A 17,456-nucleotide genomic window follows, 5' to 3' on the forward strand; every position below is an offset into this window, starting at 1 on the left:
TTCCGTCCAGGAAACTCGGTCCTGGGCTGCAGTCCTCCAACCACGGCTGCATCCGATCCCTGCTCGCACAGTCCGCCAAAGATAGTCCTTAGCACCCGCCGTTCGAAAATGGCGAGTGCATTAGCGTTCTTCGTTAGTCCAAGACTCGTACCCGTAGAGGACTACCGGACGAATCAGTGTGCGATATATGGCGCATTTCGTGTGTTGCTGGAGTATTCTGGATCGCAGGAGTTTGTGGAGCTCGTAGTAGGCACGATTTCCCTGAACAATGCACCTTCGGATTTCGCTGTTTACGTTGTCGTCCGAAGTTACGATCGTACAAAGGTAGCAGAACTCCTCTACCACCTCGAGATCGTCGCGGCTCTACTCCGAAATACACATATCTAATTTTAGGATATTATTTGTCAAATTTTTCATTAATTCCTCAATGTTTGTCATCATCGTCAAAAGCGTTTTCTCTCGCTGTAATTATATGTTCTTCTCCTTAGAAATCAATTGCATGTAATTCATACTTCACAGCCCCTGAAAACAGCAATCACGATCACGATAATTTGTATTTCATATTTAAGTTCACGGTAAATAAACGTGTGTCCCAAAATATAAGATAAATCAAAATATATTCCCCTCCCACCCCCCTTCAAAGGGACGGACAGCCAACATTCAGTCCCAGGTTTCGTCACAATCTTCCAACGTCATACCGGTCACGCCCTGGCGAGCCTTAGCAGTCGCCTCGTCCTCCTCCGGCTCCCACGCCGGATACTGATCGTCCATCTCGTACTCGCCGTAATCGTCAATCCGGCCCTCATCCGAATCATCATCCTCGTCGTCATCCTCCAGCGGCAAAACGATCACATCATCCGCTCCAATCTGATACTCCGCCCGTATCAGCACCTGTCGCACCTCCTCCAAACTAGCCACCTCCATGCCCATACAATTGTGCACCGCACTCAGCGGCACGAGATACCGATCCTGCTCGGGTGCGAGGAAATCTTCGCCAAAATTGCGCAACCGTCGTACCTGATATTCGGCCGCCTCGCGTATACGCTGCTCGCGGGGCCGATCATCCGGCAGTGCCACCGGGTACACCTCGCTCGAAATCAGCCAATACTCACGGTCCGGTTCGATCGGTTCCTCTTCCTCGAAATTACCGCTATCGTTTCTTGTGCGCATTACGCGCGCTTCCTCCTCCGGTATGTGCATTTCGATCGCGGATCCAAACTCGTCGTCAAAGTCACCGTAGCCGCCTGCATCGCCACCGTAACCGTACTCATCGTCACTGTCACCATGGTCCAGATCGTCAATAACATCTCCATACTCTCGCCACCGTTCTTCAGCAACGACATCGTCACCGATCGAGAAACAGTGTTCCACCACCGCTCCAGTACCACTGGTGGCTGGTTCACCGCCGGCAGCAGCCTCTGCCCTGGGCTCAGTAGGTTGTGCCGGCTGTACTAAAACCACTTCCCCTATATTGGGATCATACACTGCCTGTGGCCCTGAGGGGGTGGTTGCATTTGCAGGCTGCTCTGACAAAACGTTGGCTCGCTGTTCCGTTGCGACAACCGGTGGTAAAGCATCAATGAAATCACACCGTACAAATACCGCCAGCTGGCTCACACAGCCAATCGCTTCCGAGCCAGCCGGGGCCGGTCCGATGCCGAAATATTTGACCCGATAATCGGGATACCGCTGGCAGATGGATTCAGCCCACGCCTCGAACTCTGCTCGCGTCCACTCGAACTTGTGATCGTCATGGCGGAATCCGTTCGCCAACAGACCATCAAACAGGACGTTATATTCGGCATTGGGTGTGGAAAAAAGGGCCACCTTTGGTCGGACAAAACCGAACACATTCTCCGGCACCTTGTCCAGGACGGGCTGGTGCAAATGTTCGATACTGAAAAGTGGACAAGGAATTGAAAGCGTTTTGAATGAAGAACGAAAGACTCTCCTTTGCTCGTTACCTACATTTCGATGCCTATCACAACGTCCGTGCCCTCGAGACACTCGTGTGGTTCGGCAATGTTGCCACGCCATACCTCCACCGTGAGCGGTTTGACCGGGGGCGATAAGTGATCGGTGAGCAGTGGTTGGACCAAGTTTTTGCACTGCCGTAGAAGTCGCTCATCGATATCGACCTGCAGAGAGATAGAAATGGCAAACGATATGGATAAAACACATTAAGAACAATGGCACGATAAAGGCGAGTCCGATAAAAAATACTTCCTTTATCACGACGACAAAGAGAAGAAACAACGATGATGTGCTTTTTAACTAGGATAATTTTCATTCCTTCTCACAACAGACGAATTGTTGTGATATACACAAATGGTTACAGTAGGAATATACATATAGTGGGCACACACGTGTTTCTCTTTTTATTACAACTGCTTGTTGTACTTTTTTAATACAAAAATTGCTTAATAACTTAAAGGGAATTCCGGACCAACAGATTGGTGATATTGACACTTGCCGAGCCGATCAATACAAGCGCTCACATACCCCGGGGCTAGATTTACTGTACAATTCAAATAAAATAGTTTATTATGCAACTATAGTTTACCTTTTTTACACAGGATACCTCACCCTTCCCCTGATCACACAATCTCATTCAATCTCACCTCCACTAAGAACTGGCCGCGAGAGGGAGAAAGACAAAAGGAGCGTTAGTGCACTATTTGATCGGAAGCAAACACGCTACGACGTGTAGGCCAGCGTAGGAAAACAAATGATATTAAAAATGGATACAAATAAGAGAGTGTTAAAATGGAACACTGCCTTAAGGGAAGATCTCATCAATAAGTTAAATAGTCTTCATCCGAACTGAACGGTTCATCCTGTAGGGTCCCTGCTATAAGGACGACTCAAAAACCCTGATTGTGAGTGTTGGGCCATTCCAAGGAAGGATAAATTAAACATTCGCACCTTAACCGATACGCATGATGTGATTGAGGATCTTCTTCTTCCTTCCTCCTCCTCAAGAAACCTTTCTCCATATTTGGCAGCAGCCAATTTGGGTGCTTCCCCCCCCACCCCTGTGTTCACACGAAACGATTCTCCATCAGCTGCTTCCAGAAGGACGGTGGCTTCCGGTTGATCATCGTCGTCAGCATCAGCTTGATCCGATCGCTGATCGGATAGTCCGGGCACCAGCAGCTTAGCCGCTGGAACACGTCCACAAAGCCGAACCGGCTGAACTTGATCAGACCCGCTATTGCTTCCTCCTGTATCGTGCTATTTCCTTCCGCCAGCTGCACGATGGTGGTGAAAATTTGCATCACACGCGATGCATCCTCGCTGGAGGGTTGCGTCTTCATGATGGACGCGATGGTAAATATACACGTCACGATCCGCTCGTCTAAGCTTCCCGGCAGAGAGGTACTGCTGCTGCTGGTGGTGCTGCCGGTGCTACCAGCGCTACTACTACTACAACCAGGGATTGCAACCAACGAAGGGCTGCCGCTGCTGGTAGCGCCACCACTGGCTCGCATCAGCTCGTATTGCTTGAGGTAATCGTTCAGCAGTGGATAGATCCGCTTCTGGATGATGTGCAACCGGGCCCAATCGTACCCGTTCCGTTTGGCCACCAGTATGAGCGAGTGGGCCACGTTGCGCAGCTTGTTGGCACGAATCTTTTCGACCAAGTTCACCACCAGCTCTTCGTACGTCGGGCTCGCCAGCTGGTAGCCGTACGTGTTGCGCAGCAGCCAGAGCAGCTCCCGCTTTTTAAACAGCGCCGTGTCGGGCGACCCCACAAAGCTATCCTGATAGTTCACGTTCATCAGGATCGTCCGTATCGTGGCAATCATCGCATCCGCATTGTCGTAGTGTGGGCTGCCCTTCTTGGGCAGCGCGAATGGGAAGGCGCGCAGCACGTAGTACACGAGCGGCAAACACTTAAACCCGAAGTAGTACATGCACTTGAAGATGTACAGCCGAACGTTGTACTGTCGCTTCCAGGGCATCTCGCTCGGTTTGCTGTCCTCCAGACCGATGTACAGGAACGTGAGGGCGATCAGTGCAGGCACCGGCAGCGTATCGCCCTTCAGCTGGAACATCCGGCGGTCCAGCTCGCGCGTCAGCACGTCCTCGAGCGTCGCCAGCCCGTAGCCGAGATGGCGCACAATCAGTATCAGCTTCTGGTGTGTCAGCGGCAACGGTGGAGCGGGTGGTGAACATATCACATTCACCGCTATGTCCCCACAGGAAGCCACCATCTCGAGCATGGTCAGCGCGATGAGCCGCACGTCGTGCGTGCAGTCCAGCACGGCCGTTAGCGTATCGTTCACGACCGCTTCCGTCCAGTCCGGGTTGTTCAGGTAGGCGGCCAGAATGTCGGTAAGCTTCTGCAGCAGCTGCTTTTCCTGCGCGTTCGTACGGCCGGTGAACTTGTGGCTCTTTTCGTGCCACTTGTGGGTGTCGTACAGGGTGATAAATTTGTAGATCGGTTCTTTGCGATCGTGTGCCTGCTGCTGTAGCTGCTGATGGAGGTCCACGTGAAACAGTGGTATCCGGGGCGGTGGAACGGTCGTGCTGGGCTCCCGGTCACTTGGAAGGGGCGGCGAGAGTGGCGAATCCGTTGCGGAGCTGATCGGGTAGGTGCAGTGTGTTGAAACTGATAGACCCGTTTCTTGCGGCGAGAGAGGTGAATCCGTTGTGGAACCGATCGGGTAGGTGCAGTGCGTTGCAACGGATATACCCGTTTCGTGCGCTGGCGGTGACATGGGAGAGTCCTGAACGGTCATGCACGATAGTGGCGCAACGGTGGCTGCCTCTTCCGGAAGAGACTCCATATCTATGTCGATTAGCAGCTCACCCGTACTATCCAAATCGTCCACCAGCTCCTCCATCACTTCTCCTTCCTCCAATGCGGTTGCCATTGCAGGCACAGTGCTGTCGTCATCTGTGACGTCGCTAGGGGAGGATTCCACTGCATCAGAGTTGCTTTCAGCGATTGCTTCCTGTTGCGGCTGGACTTTACTAACAGATTTCTCCTCCACGTTCTCACTATCTTCAACTATCCTCCTTTCAACGGATGAACTACCTTCAGACGAGGGCTCCAGGTCTTTTTGTTCGTTGGAAGAAGCTGTCAAATCCTTCACCTCTTCTATTCGCTCAATATTCGAACTTTCCCTCGTTACTGTCGCCACTTTGGACGGTACCGATACTTTAGCATCCCCACCAGCTGCTTCTTTTGGAGTGTCAACTTCTGCTTCTTCTTCTTCTTCTATCACGACGGCTGCAGCTTCATCGTTTTCGTTTGCCAGATCCACAAATTCCTCGAACCGGTCGGCAATCGGGGACAGAGGCTTACAATGCACATCCGTCAGCGTGCCCAACATTGCCGCCCTGATGGAGGAGAACTTTTGATCCCAATCGTCCTCCAACAGGAACTCGGTCGTGGGCGATGTACGACCGCTGGTCGGTTCGGGCGAGCAAAGTCGCAACCGCTTGGAGGCGTGAGGTAGTGCCGATCCTGACTGTGCCGTTTCGTCCGAGCGACGAATGCGCAACTTTCGCTTGCTGATAGGTGGCTGGGTAGGTGTTTTAAACTGGTCCTTCACTAGCTGGTTCGTTTCCTTTACCTTAATTGGGGAAACAAAGGTTTCGGTTGTATTTGGCGGGTAGTAACTGTTCGCCACCGACGGTGGTGTCGACGGACGAGGTACAGTAGGTAATGGTTGTTCATCTGGTAGTTCAGGGCAGGCAGAGGGGGCAGCTGCTACCTCCAGTTCAGGCACACAGGTTACTTCCGACGCATCCTTCTGCGTAGTAGTCGCTTGCTTTGGAGGAGTATCGTTTGCGCTTGCGACGGGCGAGCTGGCGCATACATGATTGGTGTCCTTTAAGGGAAGAGGAATATCGGCTTCTCCTTCCTCCATCTGCTGCAGCTGCAACGCTATCCGATCGACCTCATCGTCTAGCAGCGGTGTTTCAGGTGTTGAAGACGTTGCTAAAGGTAAACTAGTAGAATTATTTTCCTTCCCTTCACTACAGCTCTTCGATACCGCTTCGGTACCATTAGTTACTATGCTTTGAGCTACTGAAAGTACAAAACAAATACAACAATTAGCATACAGTATCGCTGAATCTCCTTCCATTCTTTCAAAAACTTACCTTCGATTCTCGATTCATCATTTACAGTTCGAGTGGTTTGCAGTGGTGGTGGCGAGCTGCACGAAACAGCAGTAACCCGCTCGATCAAGACAACTTCGGGCTCACTATTGCTTATCTCTTTGGTTGGCGCTGCCGGCGGTACAACCTCAACCTCCTTCTCGACGACCACAACACCACCGCCGTCCTCCACCGGACTAGTCGCACGTTCGATTCTCCGCTCCGGCGTCGGTTCCCGGGACCTCTCTCCAGCTGCGGCAGTGGCCACATTCGGTGTTACAGTAGGCGTGCCTCGCTCTTTACCATACCCAGCGGCGGCCACAACCGTCGCCCGCACGTTTGAAAACATTGTGCTCATAAACTCGGACTCCCGGCGTCCGTCCGCCTCGATCATGTCGCGGATGGTGGTGAGCTGCTCGTTGAGCATATTGTAACACTGACCATCGAACCGGCGTCCGCTGCTCAGCAGCATAAAGATGCTCTCCCCCAGCAACGTCCAGATGGTGGACAGGTGCGGATGCATGCTGCCGAACGTATCGTCCGCATCGAACGCACCGAAGCCCGGCGGAGCGGGATAGTCTTCCTTCTTGATCTTGCCGAACAGCTGCTCGGCGACGGACGTGTACTGCTGCTGGAACGGTGTCATCCCACCATCGCCGGGCGTCCGGTAGTCGATGCGCTTGCGAATGTTTTTCAAATTCGTCATCGTACCGCACGTTACCAGGGATGGCCTTTCCGGTTCCACCGTTGGTTCCACCGTTGGTTCCACCGTTGGTTCCGTCTGTGTGCCGACTGACTCGCACAGCGGCAAGATTTCCGCAATGGGCGACAGCAGCTGCGGGGGCAGCGGGACACATTCGCGTAGGATTTCGTCCACCGATTTGTGCGTCACCTCGGGGAAGTTTACGCCAACGTCGACGCGCTTGATAAACACGGACGTGCACGTTGCCCTCGTGATGGTGGACATGCTGTGCATGGTCGCTTTGTCGCAGAATGTTTTACTGACCGGTTGCTCCGTCGGCTGCTCTTCCACCAAACGCTCCAGCTCCATCGCGTCCGTCCCGCAGTCTCGCAGCTCCGGTCGCTCCGGGCACAGCTCCTCCGCCGTGTTGGTCGACCCATTTCGCACCTCCACCGGCACGGTTTGGCTCTCCTGGTCCACCATTGCAGCCGATCTGGTGCGTCCCTTCCGTCGCCTGCTGCGATGGTTCGGTGCCTGCTGGATGAACGCTTTCACGTCGTCCGGCAGGTTGAGCAGATCCACCGTTGCCATGTGTTGCTTCAGCTCGCGCTTTTTGCTCGACTCGATCGGATCGCACGGCAGCGAGAAGTACCGTATCAGGTCGGTGATGAGCGACTGGTACCGGTGCTCCTTCTCCTCCTGCTGCCGATCCTTCTCCGCCAGCCGCTCCATCAGTATCAGATCGGCATTGATCTTGTCGCTGTCCGCGATCAGGCACCGCTCCTCCAGCTGCTTGCACTGGCTTACGTAAGTGGCCAGCTGTGCTTCGGCCCGCGCCGCCTTGGCCACCTCCGCCTCGTACAGCGTCTTGAGCTGCAGGGCCGATTCGCGCAGGGATGAGATCTTTTCCCGCAGCCGGTCGTTCTCCTCCTTCTGCTGCTTGTTCTGCCGCACCAGCTTGTCCGTGCTGGCCAGCGTGCTGGCGATTACGTTCAGATCGAACGCGCTCATGTTATCATCCCCGATGGCGCTATAAATAAAATCGTCCCCGCTCATCGTGCTGTTGTTGTTGCTGTTGTGCAGCGCGGCCGGAACTTTACAAATTTCACTTTTTGTTTGTGGGTGTGTGTGTGTGCGGACCAGCAGGACAGCAAACGCACCTGCGCCTTCGGCTTTGAGGTAGTAGCAGACGGGGGCTGTGACGCTGGCTCTAGATGCAATCGTTAGCAATGCGCAACGCTGCACTGCACTCCGAACGGGAAATTCGTGGCAGAAATTGGGAAAAAGGATGCACAGGATAACACACCAACACACCGGCAAAACGCACTAGCGGTCCGCAATAACATCGGTACAGATTCTGAACCGAAACGCCGGGATCAATGTGTCACGTTTTTTTCTCGTTCTGGTGTGCTTCTGTGTCGGTGTGTGTGTGCGTATAGTGTCCTTTCGCTTGCGCTTTATCTAGCAGCCCGCTACACATTCATTCACTTGCAATTTCACACACGCGCGCGTACTCGGCAGACCAGGATGGGGACCGTGGTGCAATGACTTGTCGCGGACGGGTGGTGGTCGAAGAAAGGGGAGGGGAAGGGTACTCTTTCCGATTCACACGCTACTTGCTTCGCGCACTATGTCCTTGGCGGGCACGAACTGTTTGTCGGTGCAGGATCGCTGTGCACTGTCACGGCCATTCTTCGCGAGAAGGCTACGCTTGCACGGAACTGGCTCGGTAGGATGTTCCTATCGACTTCGCCATTCCGAAAGCTATTTTTTGCAGTGAAAGCAGCGGAGAATCCGTGGTGGTGAATCTCTTCTTTCCCCCTAGCAGCACTTCACATGTTTTGACAGCATGCGGTAACTGTCACGCTGACGTTTCGCACGATCCCTTCGGAAACGGACCGGCCTTTGCGAAACGGAGCTAGGCGCAAACGACACAACACTGAAGGGAAAATGTGTTTATGGAAGCATTTTTGCTCACAAGAAAAAAAAAATGCTGCATTCAACAGCATATTAAAATTGCTGAGATAAAATGAACTCAAATTAACCACAGTCATTTGAATTTAAGTCATTGGGATTCAATGAGAAATAACAGCCTTGCTCGTTATTTCTCATTGAAAATCCTATTGGAATCTTGTTTCTCAATCTGTTTGTTGCTGTTGCTCATTTTGGCTATTGCGTTTGTTATCTTTTCGCAGCCCGTTGTCCATGTGTTAAACTTTCCATATATCATTATGTATAAAATTGTTACACTATAAGCAGTTGCTAAATGATATAAATACCTCTAATATTTTCTCTACCGCTGGCAGTGTACGGAGCAGTCGAAAGAATTTCATCTCAGCACAGCCAAACTCAACGATCTACGGAATTGAAACATAAGGGAAGGTTGAAATCAAGACTGAATGTCTCTCTTCGCGACAGCAGTACCTTCTTGAACGAATCCTTCCAGTAATCCAGCTCGAGTAGATGAATAATGGTCCAGTATCGCTGCTCGTATACCGGCGGATCAAATCGGATCTTTTTGTTTTCATCGTAAAAACAGCTGTTGGTAAAATTCGGCGCAAGTGTTATGTTCTCCATTGGTATAAATTTCGGAGCAGGGAGAATACCAATGCACTATCCATTCATACGAGTAGCACTCGATAAATTTGTGTCTTTCCTTGAGATGTTTCAGAAATATGAAAGCGGAGATGGATTTTGCGCCTCTATCCGATTGATGATCCGGTTGTAAACAAAATGATGGCCTACGCTTCTGAATCTCCACTTGACAGCCAGCTAAAATTGAAAGCAATAACAAGTTGACAATGGTCTTGAGCAGTGGTTAGCGATGATCAAAATTTGTGCAGTTATGATTATTTAATATTTTTATTCTCTTATTATTCATCCTACGTAGCTGTGTTATCGTATAAAATATTTTTTCCTTTTTCTGATTTTATTTGATCAAACGAAACCAATATATTTTTCAAAAACTTTGCATTTTTAATAATAATGTTGGCCAATTATAGCATGACTTCCTTCTACTGTGCACAAAAGTTTCTAGATCAGCAAACGTCAAGCTGCGACGTCAAAAAAAAATGTCGCAGCTAGAAATGGCAAGAAGAAGACATCGTTTGTCACTTTGAAATGAGCAACTTCCAAAAGAAAGTGAGTTTTATTTCGAAATATTACCCATGTTCTCCCCTTTCCAGCGTGCCAAATATAGGTTATTACCGTTCCCGAATACCTTCCCCACCTTCTTCCTGTGATGGAAAGTGTGGCAACGTCCCGAGTGGGCCACAATTTGCGGCCAAATGTTCGGCGTGTTTGGCAAGCTTCATCCGCTTGGTGGTTGCTCCGCTACCGAACGATGCATTTGACCGGGAACGTCAATATGTTTCGTATTCCGGGATTTGTGTACATTTTTGTTGTGGTTCAATGTTGCTGCCACCGTTTGGAGACGGGTTTGCGGCCGGGAAGTGGTTGTGAAGCGAGTAACAGCGCCTCCCGAGATGGGCTGGCGGAGTGCCCCGGGAGCACCCGTATTGTTTATATCGATCCATCATGACGTTCGGGGTATCGCCCGGGAGCCGCATCGCAATAGTTTCCGCACCCAGCACCCGCTTCATACATCGGAATGCTACCTTTCGGATACTTTTTTTTACAACCAATTGCCTTCATTTTCATTGACAGGATGTAAGCGGTATGCCTTCATCATCAAGACCACGAGGAATGTCTGGGGCTGGATCGGGCGGATCTGGCCGACCAGCTGTTACGACGCCAATGTCCGAACGTCAGCAGATGGCATTGCTAATGCAGATGACTTCTGGCTCCAACGATGCTGGTACGGGTTTGCGAGCACACTTCCAGAAGAATCTCTTCCCTAACGGTTGATTTCGTTTCTTTTAGAAATGAGTCCCGGAGGTGCCAGTAGCAGTTCGGCACATTCAAGATCCTCCCGGGACAGGATTAACGAACGGGGCGAAACGGCGCTCCACATAGCGTCCAAAAAGGGCGATCAGGATTCGGTGAAGAAACTGCTCGAGCAGGGAGCCAATCCGAATGTCACCGATTTTGCTGGTAAGTTTAAGCTCATACCCGAAAGCAGCCAGTTAGCGTTGTAGTAACATGATGGAAGCTTAAAGTAAACGGCTGGAGAATCTTTAAACTTTAAAACAAAGCCCTAGATAGATCAAATTACTTTCTGTGCACCAATTGGACTCAGTTTTTCGTGCAACATACCTCTAGTTCCACAGTAAAGTAGATATATTGGCCTTGGACTGATAAATGTAAAGATTAGTATTAGGGAATGCGATAGATTTATCTGGAAAAGCATCCTCAGGTCAGTCTTGTGGTATACATACTCGTAAACTCGCACTACTTTACAGGATGTCCGTCATGGTATCAATCCTCAAATGGACCGCTCTCCCCATGTGTGAGTTACACCAATCAGTCACAGATAGCCAAGAACAGGTTAATACCAATTTGCTGTTGATGTGCCATTATAAATGGGTAACTGTTTCTGTTTTATTAAAAGGCAATCATATTTGCAAACACTTCAGTTTAATGAACCCGCAAATCTTAGATTCTAGCGTAACTAATGTCCCAAAATCCTTATAGTATGTGAGATAGCCGTTTTAGAAGGTTGTTGGATTTCCTTACACGCATAAAGCCTTAATCATTTCTTAGTTTCTCCTCTTTGAATATTGCTCAGAGGCTGTCAATCCTTGGGACACTATCCATGTATGAGTCCCCATGAGTATATGTCCCCATGTAAGAGTATGTAGTCACAGACGTACATTTATACATTTTTGTATAAACCTTTATTGTTTCAATTTCAAACATAGTTGATCAATATTTGCGTGTAAGCAAGTTAGGGCCCCTTCACGTATTACCGTGTTGAATTGGATTTGTTTGTCACGCAGTAGTCAAGACCATTTGTGGGGAAACAGCCGACCACCGTGAAACGGGGGTTGAAGTTATTTAAGGTAATTTCAGACCTTTTAACCATGAGAGCAGGCAGATTGTCTGTATAATCCTGATGGAGGTGTATGTTGAGCTTCCAGGTATTAGAATTATATAGCATCAGTCACCCAAACCGTTTGGAATGAGCATTAGAAGGGCTATGGAAACAAATAAGAAAATTGATTATATGTAACCTCAATGAATTGTCAAAAATCTAATCAATTTTCACCATTCCACTTCCCCTGCAGGATGGACGCCACTGCACGAGGCCTGCAATCATGGCCACTACAACGTTGCCCTCGCCCTGGTTAAGGCGGGAGCGAACATTAATGCGACCGGCTTGGAAAATGATACACCGCTCCACGATGCGGCCATTACGGGGCAGCTGAAGCTGGTAAAGATGCTCGTGGAGCGTGGTGCCGATCCGTCGTTCAAAAATCAGAAAGGCAAAACACCATGCGACGTAGCGGCACCGGCTGTGTACAACTATCTGACGCAAGCAAGAGGTTAGTGACCTTTTTTGTTAATGCTGAACATTTTTTTTCTTTAAACTGTGATCAAATATTTCAAAAAATCAATAATTGCTACACTCTCAACTCGTGAGCGGTAATTGTTGGTGTGTAACACATTCAGTTTACTTCCATCGCGACGACAATATTTTCCATCTCAAATACAATCAAATCAGCGTGAATAGTCTAAGGGATCTCCTTCCTTGCCTGTATCTACATTCTCCCCTCCGTTATTGTACACAGAAACCGTAGCACAATAGTTGCCTGATGGTGATTATCAATTACGCGCTCTCACCCCCATCTCGGGGAAGAACTTTTACGAGCCTTGGCCAACCCCCACGCACGAACAGCGTCGAATGCTTTCAAAGCGCCATTAATTGGTTTGAGCCCGCACTCAATCCAGACGCACGGGCGCGTTCTGCTTCTGCGATGCGCGCAATCTTCGCCGTGGCGCCCTCGGTGTGGCTGTGTCCATTTTTAAATGGCATTTTTGGCGTCATCTGCCGCCAGGCACACACGGTCAACGAGCGTGTCAACCCAACCAGACGAACGACATTTATGTTTGAATTATTGGACTTTATCCTTTCCTCGGGTGTTCGCATTTGAATCGATTCCCAGGACAAGGAATGCCCTTTTTGTTGGTCGATTGTAATTGTATTTAATTTTATTTAAAAGATTTATTGGTCACGCTTCTCTACAACAATGACGGGAATGTTTGTGTTCACAAAAAATTCATTTCTTCTCTACCTATTAGTTATATCGACTCTTTTGGAGTGAATTGTTTTAATTTGTTATACTTAATATTGTACATAATGCTTTAAACGATATTTCTATTACTCTTAGGCAAAGAATTAGCTCTATCTTTTAACACTCATTTCTTCCCCGTCGCCCGGGCTGGGTAATTCTAATCGATAGAAAAATGATAGCACGTTCCCAAAAAACGTGATGCCCGTATCGTTACCAAAACTCATTAATATTAATCTTGGGCCGCCGCCACCCGTCTTTGACGTCTGGTGAGGAGGGATCTTTTTTATATTATTGCCGCTGTGTGTAGTAAAATGAATGATTTCCCATATTCTCTCCCCTACAAGGAGTTTTCTTTTCATCAGTTAATGTTGGAAGATGGAAGAAATATAGTTGTAGTAGTTGATTTGTCCGTGTTTGTAAGAGAATAAGCATTTTGTTTGAAATTATTCTTATACTACAAAAAATGCATAGTTAAATTGTAAACACACATCTTCCACAGTTTAGCTATTCAGTGTCGAAACTGGAAGGCTCATCGCTCCGTTATGCGGGAGCCACCAAAACAAATATTGTAGTTTGTAGCTGCTTTTTTTCCGTGAGTCTCTTTCAACGGTTGCAAACAAATGAACAAATATTGACCATTTTGGTCAACAATTTGCGTTTTATCAGACTCAATCCTCTCCCAAACTGGGTGCGATATGCATGGAAGCGTACGAACCAGGCCTTTCAAAGTGTAGCCATGTACACACGGTACGTTACGTGACCGGACTAGATTAACCTAGTACTAGCCACACTTTATATAGAAAAATGGGTAGCCTCAGTAGCAGCAGCAGCAGCAGCACGTGTGAACAGCTTGTTGTTATTTACTGTAATATGTTTTCTTCTGTTTTGCTCTACCCTGGCCCGTTTCAGGACGCGCAATACGCTGCCGACTGAGTGTGCTGTCCTTGCCCCTAATGCTAACGTCTGTTCGATATAAATCAGACTTGCGAAGCAGACCGCGCCTGTGTGAGACCGCGCGTTGCTAGAAGGGGGTTGCTACAGAACAAAATGTTCACACTCCAGACGATAATTAAGTCTAATTGAAATGATGCACGCACGATGCACACACACACGCGCTTGACCGGTGGGAGTTCTCTAAACGCTCCACCATCTTTGCCCAGTTCCCTTTTTTTCTTCCCACCAACCACCGTGGCAGCGCAATCGTCACCGTGATCTTCAACATTCACTACGCTCTGTAGCTTGTCCCACTTTTTCAGCATCATTTCAGTGATTTTCTATCTTCTTCATTTGCCCTCTCCCCCCAAACGCCACCACCACAACACCGGCTTGCAAAACGCCCCGGTCGTCGTCGCCGTCGAAAGAAGGGGATGAATAATTTAAATGACTCAATGTAAAGGTTATCGGCAAAGATTAATGGGCGGCCCGGCCCGGTGCTGCGCTGCGTCAAAAGGAGCGAGCGGGCTGAGATGGCAAGCTGAGAGGCTAGAATGGAGCAGAGCGCTCCGCTGAAGCTGGGGCGCCTACCCTACAAAGGCGGCTGAGTGGCGGCTTCGCTAATTCTTTCCTCTTCGGGCCGAAAACATGCGGCCGCCGCCGCCGCTTCCACATGGTTTTTGCTCCTGCGCTTTCCCTAATTATTCGCTGCCTGCCTGCCCCATGCGGTCAGTGGTTTGTTTTTTCCGGGTTTTTCTTTCTTCAAGTTCATGTTGAATTAAAGAGAGAGATAGAGAGAGAGAGACAGAGAGCGACCGTTGTGGCCGTGGATGATGCGTGCAATGCTCACTCAATTGCCGTTTGCCACTACCGCCAGGAGCCGCCGTCTCTAGGGAGATCGATTTCGGAGCTCACCATAGCGACCGTAGGGCAGATTGTGTGTGTGCTGTGCCCGTACTCTACATTGCTAATCAAATTAGTATCCCACACACACATGCGCTGGCATGAATTTGTTTGGCTGTGGTTCCCCTTTTTTTGCTTTGTTTTCTCGTGTAAATGTTACGAAACTTTATCATTTGCTGCTGCTGCTGCTTGCCCCCTTGGAAAGTAATTCGATAGTGACGCATATTTGCATAATCAAATAGAGCTTGAATTGGGTGTTTCGAGGTTCGAAGGAAGACCACCGGACCGACCGTTCGGGGAAGGAAAATGTGTTCCTATTTTGGAGGGAAAATAACGGCGCCCACTGACATCAACCTTATCTACTCTTATGGCACGTGCTAGCCGATGGGGAGCGTCGTTAGTTTAATTTCGCATTTAAATTAATTCAAAGTTTATAAATAATTTAAATTCATTTGAAACTTTTCTTTTTCTGATTTTCCAAATTCCAAATTCACACCCAGTGAAAATCTCCTCCTCAACACACACACACTGGGAAAGCTTCAACAGCCTAATCTCCGTCTCCACCGAAAGCTCGTCTAACTACGCTTCGTTCCAGTCTCTTCCCTCGCCTATTTTCCTTCGACTGGCCACCAGTTGGGAAGGTCCGAAGGGGGGGACAAAAACGCCATGAAGGGTGAAATGACGCGCCTGCTCATAGTTTGCCGCCCCCGGGGGAAGGTTGATCACCTTCTACACATCGCTTGATCATCGTGATCTCTTAGTCTCGAACTGAAGATGAACACATGCACACGCAAATGCACACAGAAACACACACACACACCCTTGCAGTAGGGACAAGTGTGAAGGGGCGGCGTATGGTGCGTGGTGCCCCCTCGTTGGGGATGAGATCTTCTCGATTCATTTCCAATTTGCTCACCGTGTGACTCATTGCCGTGTGTGAGTGCGTCTCTCTCTCTCTCTCTCTCTCTCTCTCTCTCTCTCTCTCTCTCTCTCTCTCTCGTCAGTGACCGTCGTTTCTTTTTTTTTCAACGATCACGCTTTAGTATTCCTTCTCCTACAAGCTGAGGGTTCACTCTCTCCCACACACCCAAACGCATTCACGCTCTAGTGCAATTGCTGCACTGTGCACATTGCACTTTGGAGAGAAATAGTGTGTGTGAGAGCAACAAGGGACAAGGAAACCGGGGAAAGGAAGTTGTACGGAAGGCATTTTCTTTCTCGTTGCACTCTGTTGCCGCTGCATCTGCAAGGAAGCGTCAGCCAGATGTTGGACGTGCAAGCCTGGAACAAGGGAGGGGGAGGGGGGGAAGGAGAAGGAGGTGGGTGTGCATATCATTTGCATGCGGCAAATCGTGCATGAAGAAAATGTATTCCCGTCGTCTCCATCACAACGACGACGGTTCTCGGCTACTTCTCAATCTCCTCCTTCCCCATATTTCTTCTTCTACCTTAGCTCCCTGTTTGTGGGATGAGGGAGGAATTGGGAGCCGAACTGCACTTGCCTCCCCCTGTCATCCCTGTCAAAACGCCCCCCGCGATCCGGGGTGCAAGTTTTAATCCATTTTTATTTTATCATTATATTTACATGTGCCGTTGACCCCCTCCCTTCCTCCTTCCTCTTTGCATGATAATCCCTCCCTGCAGGCCCTTGGTATCTTACACCCCTTGGGGAGGGGACAGTTGGTGGCGCGTGTGTGTGTCTGTAGGCTGTAGTAGTAAATCACAATCCACCGTCGATAGGTTTTTTTTAGTTCACTTTTATCGGTTTCCTCCCTTGATTCCTTCCACCCTTTACCGTCCCCCTGCGGCAGAAGGTGTGTCTGTGCGGAACACAAATGTCGCCCCGTACGTGGACAGGTACCAGTGCGCCGGTACACATTCCAGTTTGCATGTAATAAATTAACGTCTTTTTTTTGTTGTTGCTCAGCTTTTGTTGGATACGGGCAGACTCTTTTCAAGGGCACTGGTCGCCGCTTTTAAGTAGCCCGTGGGACGCTAGGGAATTGCGATGGCGGTGAGGTAGTAACTGGAGCACATTATTTTACATGAATTAAATTACGCCCCTACTTCCCCGTTTTGTGGCCAAAGTTAATGCGAGCGACTTTTAAAACTGCAATTTATGACATTGTATTGGCAATTTTGTATGACTTGTATGTATGCATACTTTAGTATTGAATGTTTAATAAGCTCTATATATCGCTGACGTCTTGTCAAAACCAAATTGAATCATTCTGACGAATGAGTTCGGCCATTAGAAGCGTTTATCGCTTATTTTGCGCCTAAATGTATGCAATTGTGTATGCATAATATTGATTTTAAAATAAAACAAGGCTTGTGGAGACGCAACATTACATTCGGAGACCTTTAATGTGCATTAAAGTGGTTTCTTTTATGAAAACTATTACGTTTAAAACAGCATCATGTGATTTTGCACAAAAATCCATTAAATATTTCGAAGTAATACTTCATCCCAAAACTGCAACAGCTTCTTCTTTGGCTCAACAACCGATGTCGGTCAAGGCCTGCCTGTACCCGCTTGTGGGCTTGGCTTTCAGTGACTAATTGATTTCCCCCCATAGCAGGATAGTCAATCCTACGTATGGCGGCACGGTCTATTTGGGGCTTGAACC

The 17,456-nt window shown here is 48.9% G+C and overlaps 3 protein-coding genes across 6 annotated transcripts in view; 1 reads left to right on the top strand and 2 right to left on the bottom strand.

Annotated features, from left to right (window-relative positions):
• Nucleotides 1–505: 505 nt before the first annotated feature.
• On the bottom strand, nt 506–9,526 carry LOC120908429. The gene is made up of 4 exons (XM_040319405.1): nt 9,221–9,526; nt 9,076–9,153; nt 1,969–2,138; nt 506–1,897 (listed from the first exon to the last, which is right to left on the bottom strand). Exons 1-4 carry the CDS (start codon nt 9,371–9,373, stop codon nt 661–663), a joined length of 1,638 nt encoding a protein of 545 aa, XP_040175339.1. The 5' UTR covers nt 9,374–9,526; the 3' UTR covers nt 506–660.
• On the bottom strand, nt 2,364–8,724 carry LOC120908428. Of its 2 annotated transcripts, none has more exons than XM_040319404.1 (2): nt 6,118–8,724; nt 2,364–6,040 (listed from the first exon to the last, which is right to left on the bottom strand). In XM_040319404.1, exons 1-2 carry the CDS (start codon nt 7,850–7,852, stop codon nt 3,042–3,044), a joined length of 4,734 nt encoding a protein of 1,577 aa, XP_040175338.1. In that variant the 5' UTR covers nt 7,853–8,724; the 3' UTR covers nt 2,364–3,041. The 2 variants fall into 2 exon arrangements, with proteins under 2 accessions (XP_040175338.1, XP_040175336.1); XM_040319402.1 differs by having other exon boundaries at nt 2,364–6,043; nt 6,118–8,722.
• Nucleotides 9,527–9,840: 314 nt separating the features above from the next.
• The window catches only part of LOC120898557 (ankyrin repeat domain-containing protein 11-like), a 39,386-nt gene continuing 31,770 nt past the window's right edge, over nt 9,841–17,456 (top strand). For 2 of the 3 annotated variants that reach the window (XM_040304559.1, XM_040304561.1), the window contains exons 1-4: nt 9,841–9,937; nt 10,463–10,613; nt 10,679–10,849; nt 11,983–12,240. In XM_040304559.1, coding sequence (XP_040160493.1) covers nt 9,917–9,937; nt 10,463–10,613; nt 10,679–10,849; nt 11,983–12,240 — 601 coding nt within the window. In that variant the 5' untranslated portion in view covers nt 9,841–9,916. Of the gene's footprint in view, nt 9,938–10,152; nt 10,346–10,462; nt 10,614–10,678; nt 10,850–11,982; nt 12,241–17,456 lie in introns of those variants that run through there. The other variant, XM_040304560.1, reaches the window with a different exon arrangement.

Source organism: Anopheles arabiensis, chromosome 2 (assembly GCF_016920715.1).
Source record: "Anopheles arabiensis isolate DONGOLA chromosome 2, AaraD3, whole genome shotgun sequence".
NCBI classification, from domain to species: domain Eukaryota; kingdom Metazoa; phylum Arthropoda; class Insecta; order Diptera; family Culicidae; genus Anopheles; species Anopheles arabiensis.

What these genes read in the sequence shown, in the direction of transcription:
- LOC120908428 (XM_040319402.1), bottom strand. Translation starts at nt 7,852, where the DNA reads ATGAGCGGGGACGATTTTATTTATAGCGCCATCGGGGATGATAACATG. An exon ending in TGATGAATCGAGAATCGAAG is followed by an intron (nt 6,044 to 6,117) that starts GTAAGTTTTTGA and finishes TTGTACTTTCAG; the next exon opens with TAGCTCAAAGCATAGTAACT.
- LOC120908429 (XM_040319405.1), bottom strand. Translation starts at nt 9,373, where the DNA reads ATGGAGAACATAACACTTGCGCCGAATTTTACCAACAGCTGTTTTTAC. An exon ending in CGGTAGAGAAAATATTAGAG is followed by an intron (nt 2,139 to 9,075) that starts GTATTTATATCA and finishes ATCTCTCTGCAG; the next exon opens with GTCGATATCGATGAGCGACT. An exon ending in GTTGTGATAGGCATCGAAAT is followed by an intron (nt 1,898 to 1,968) that starts GTAGGTAACGAG and finishes TCCACTTTTCAG; the next exon opens with TATCGAACATTTGCACCAGC.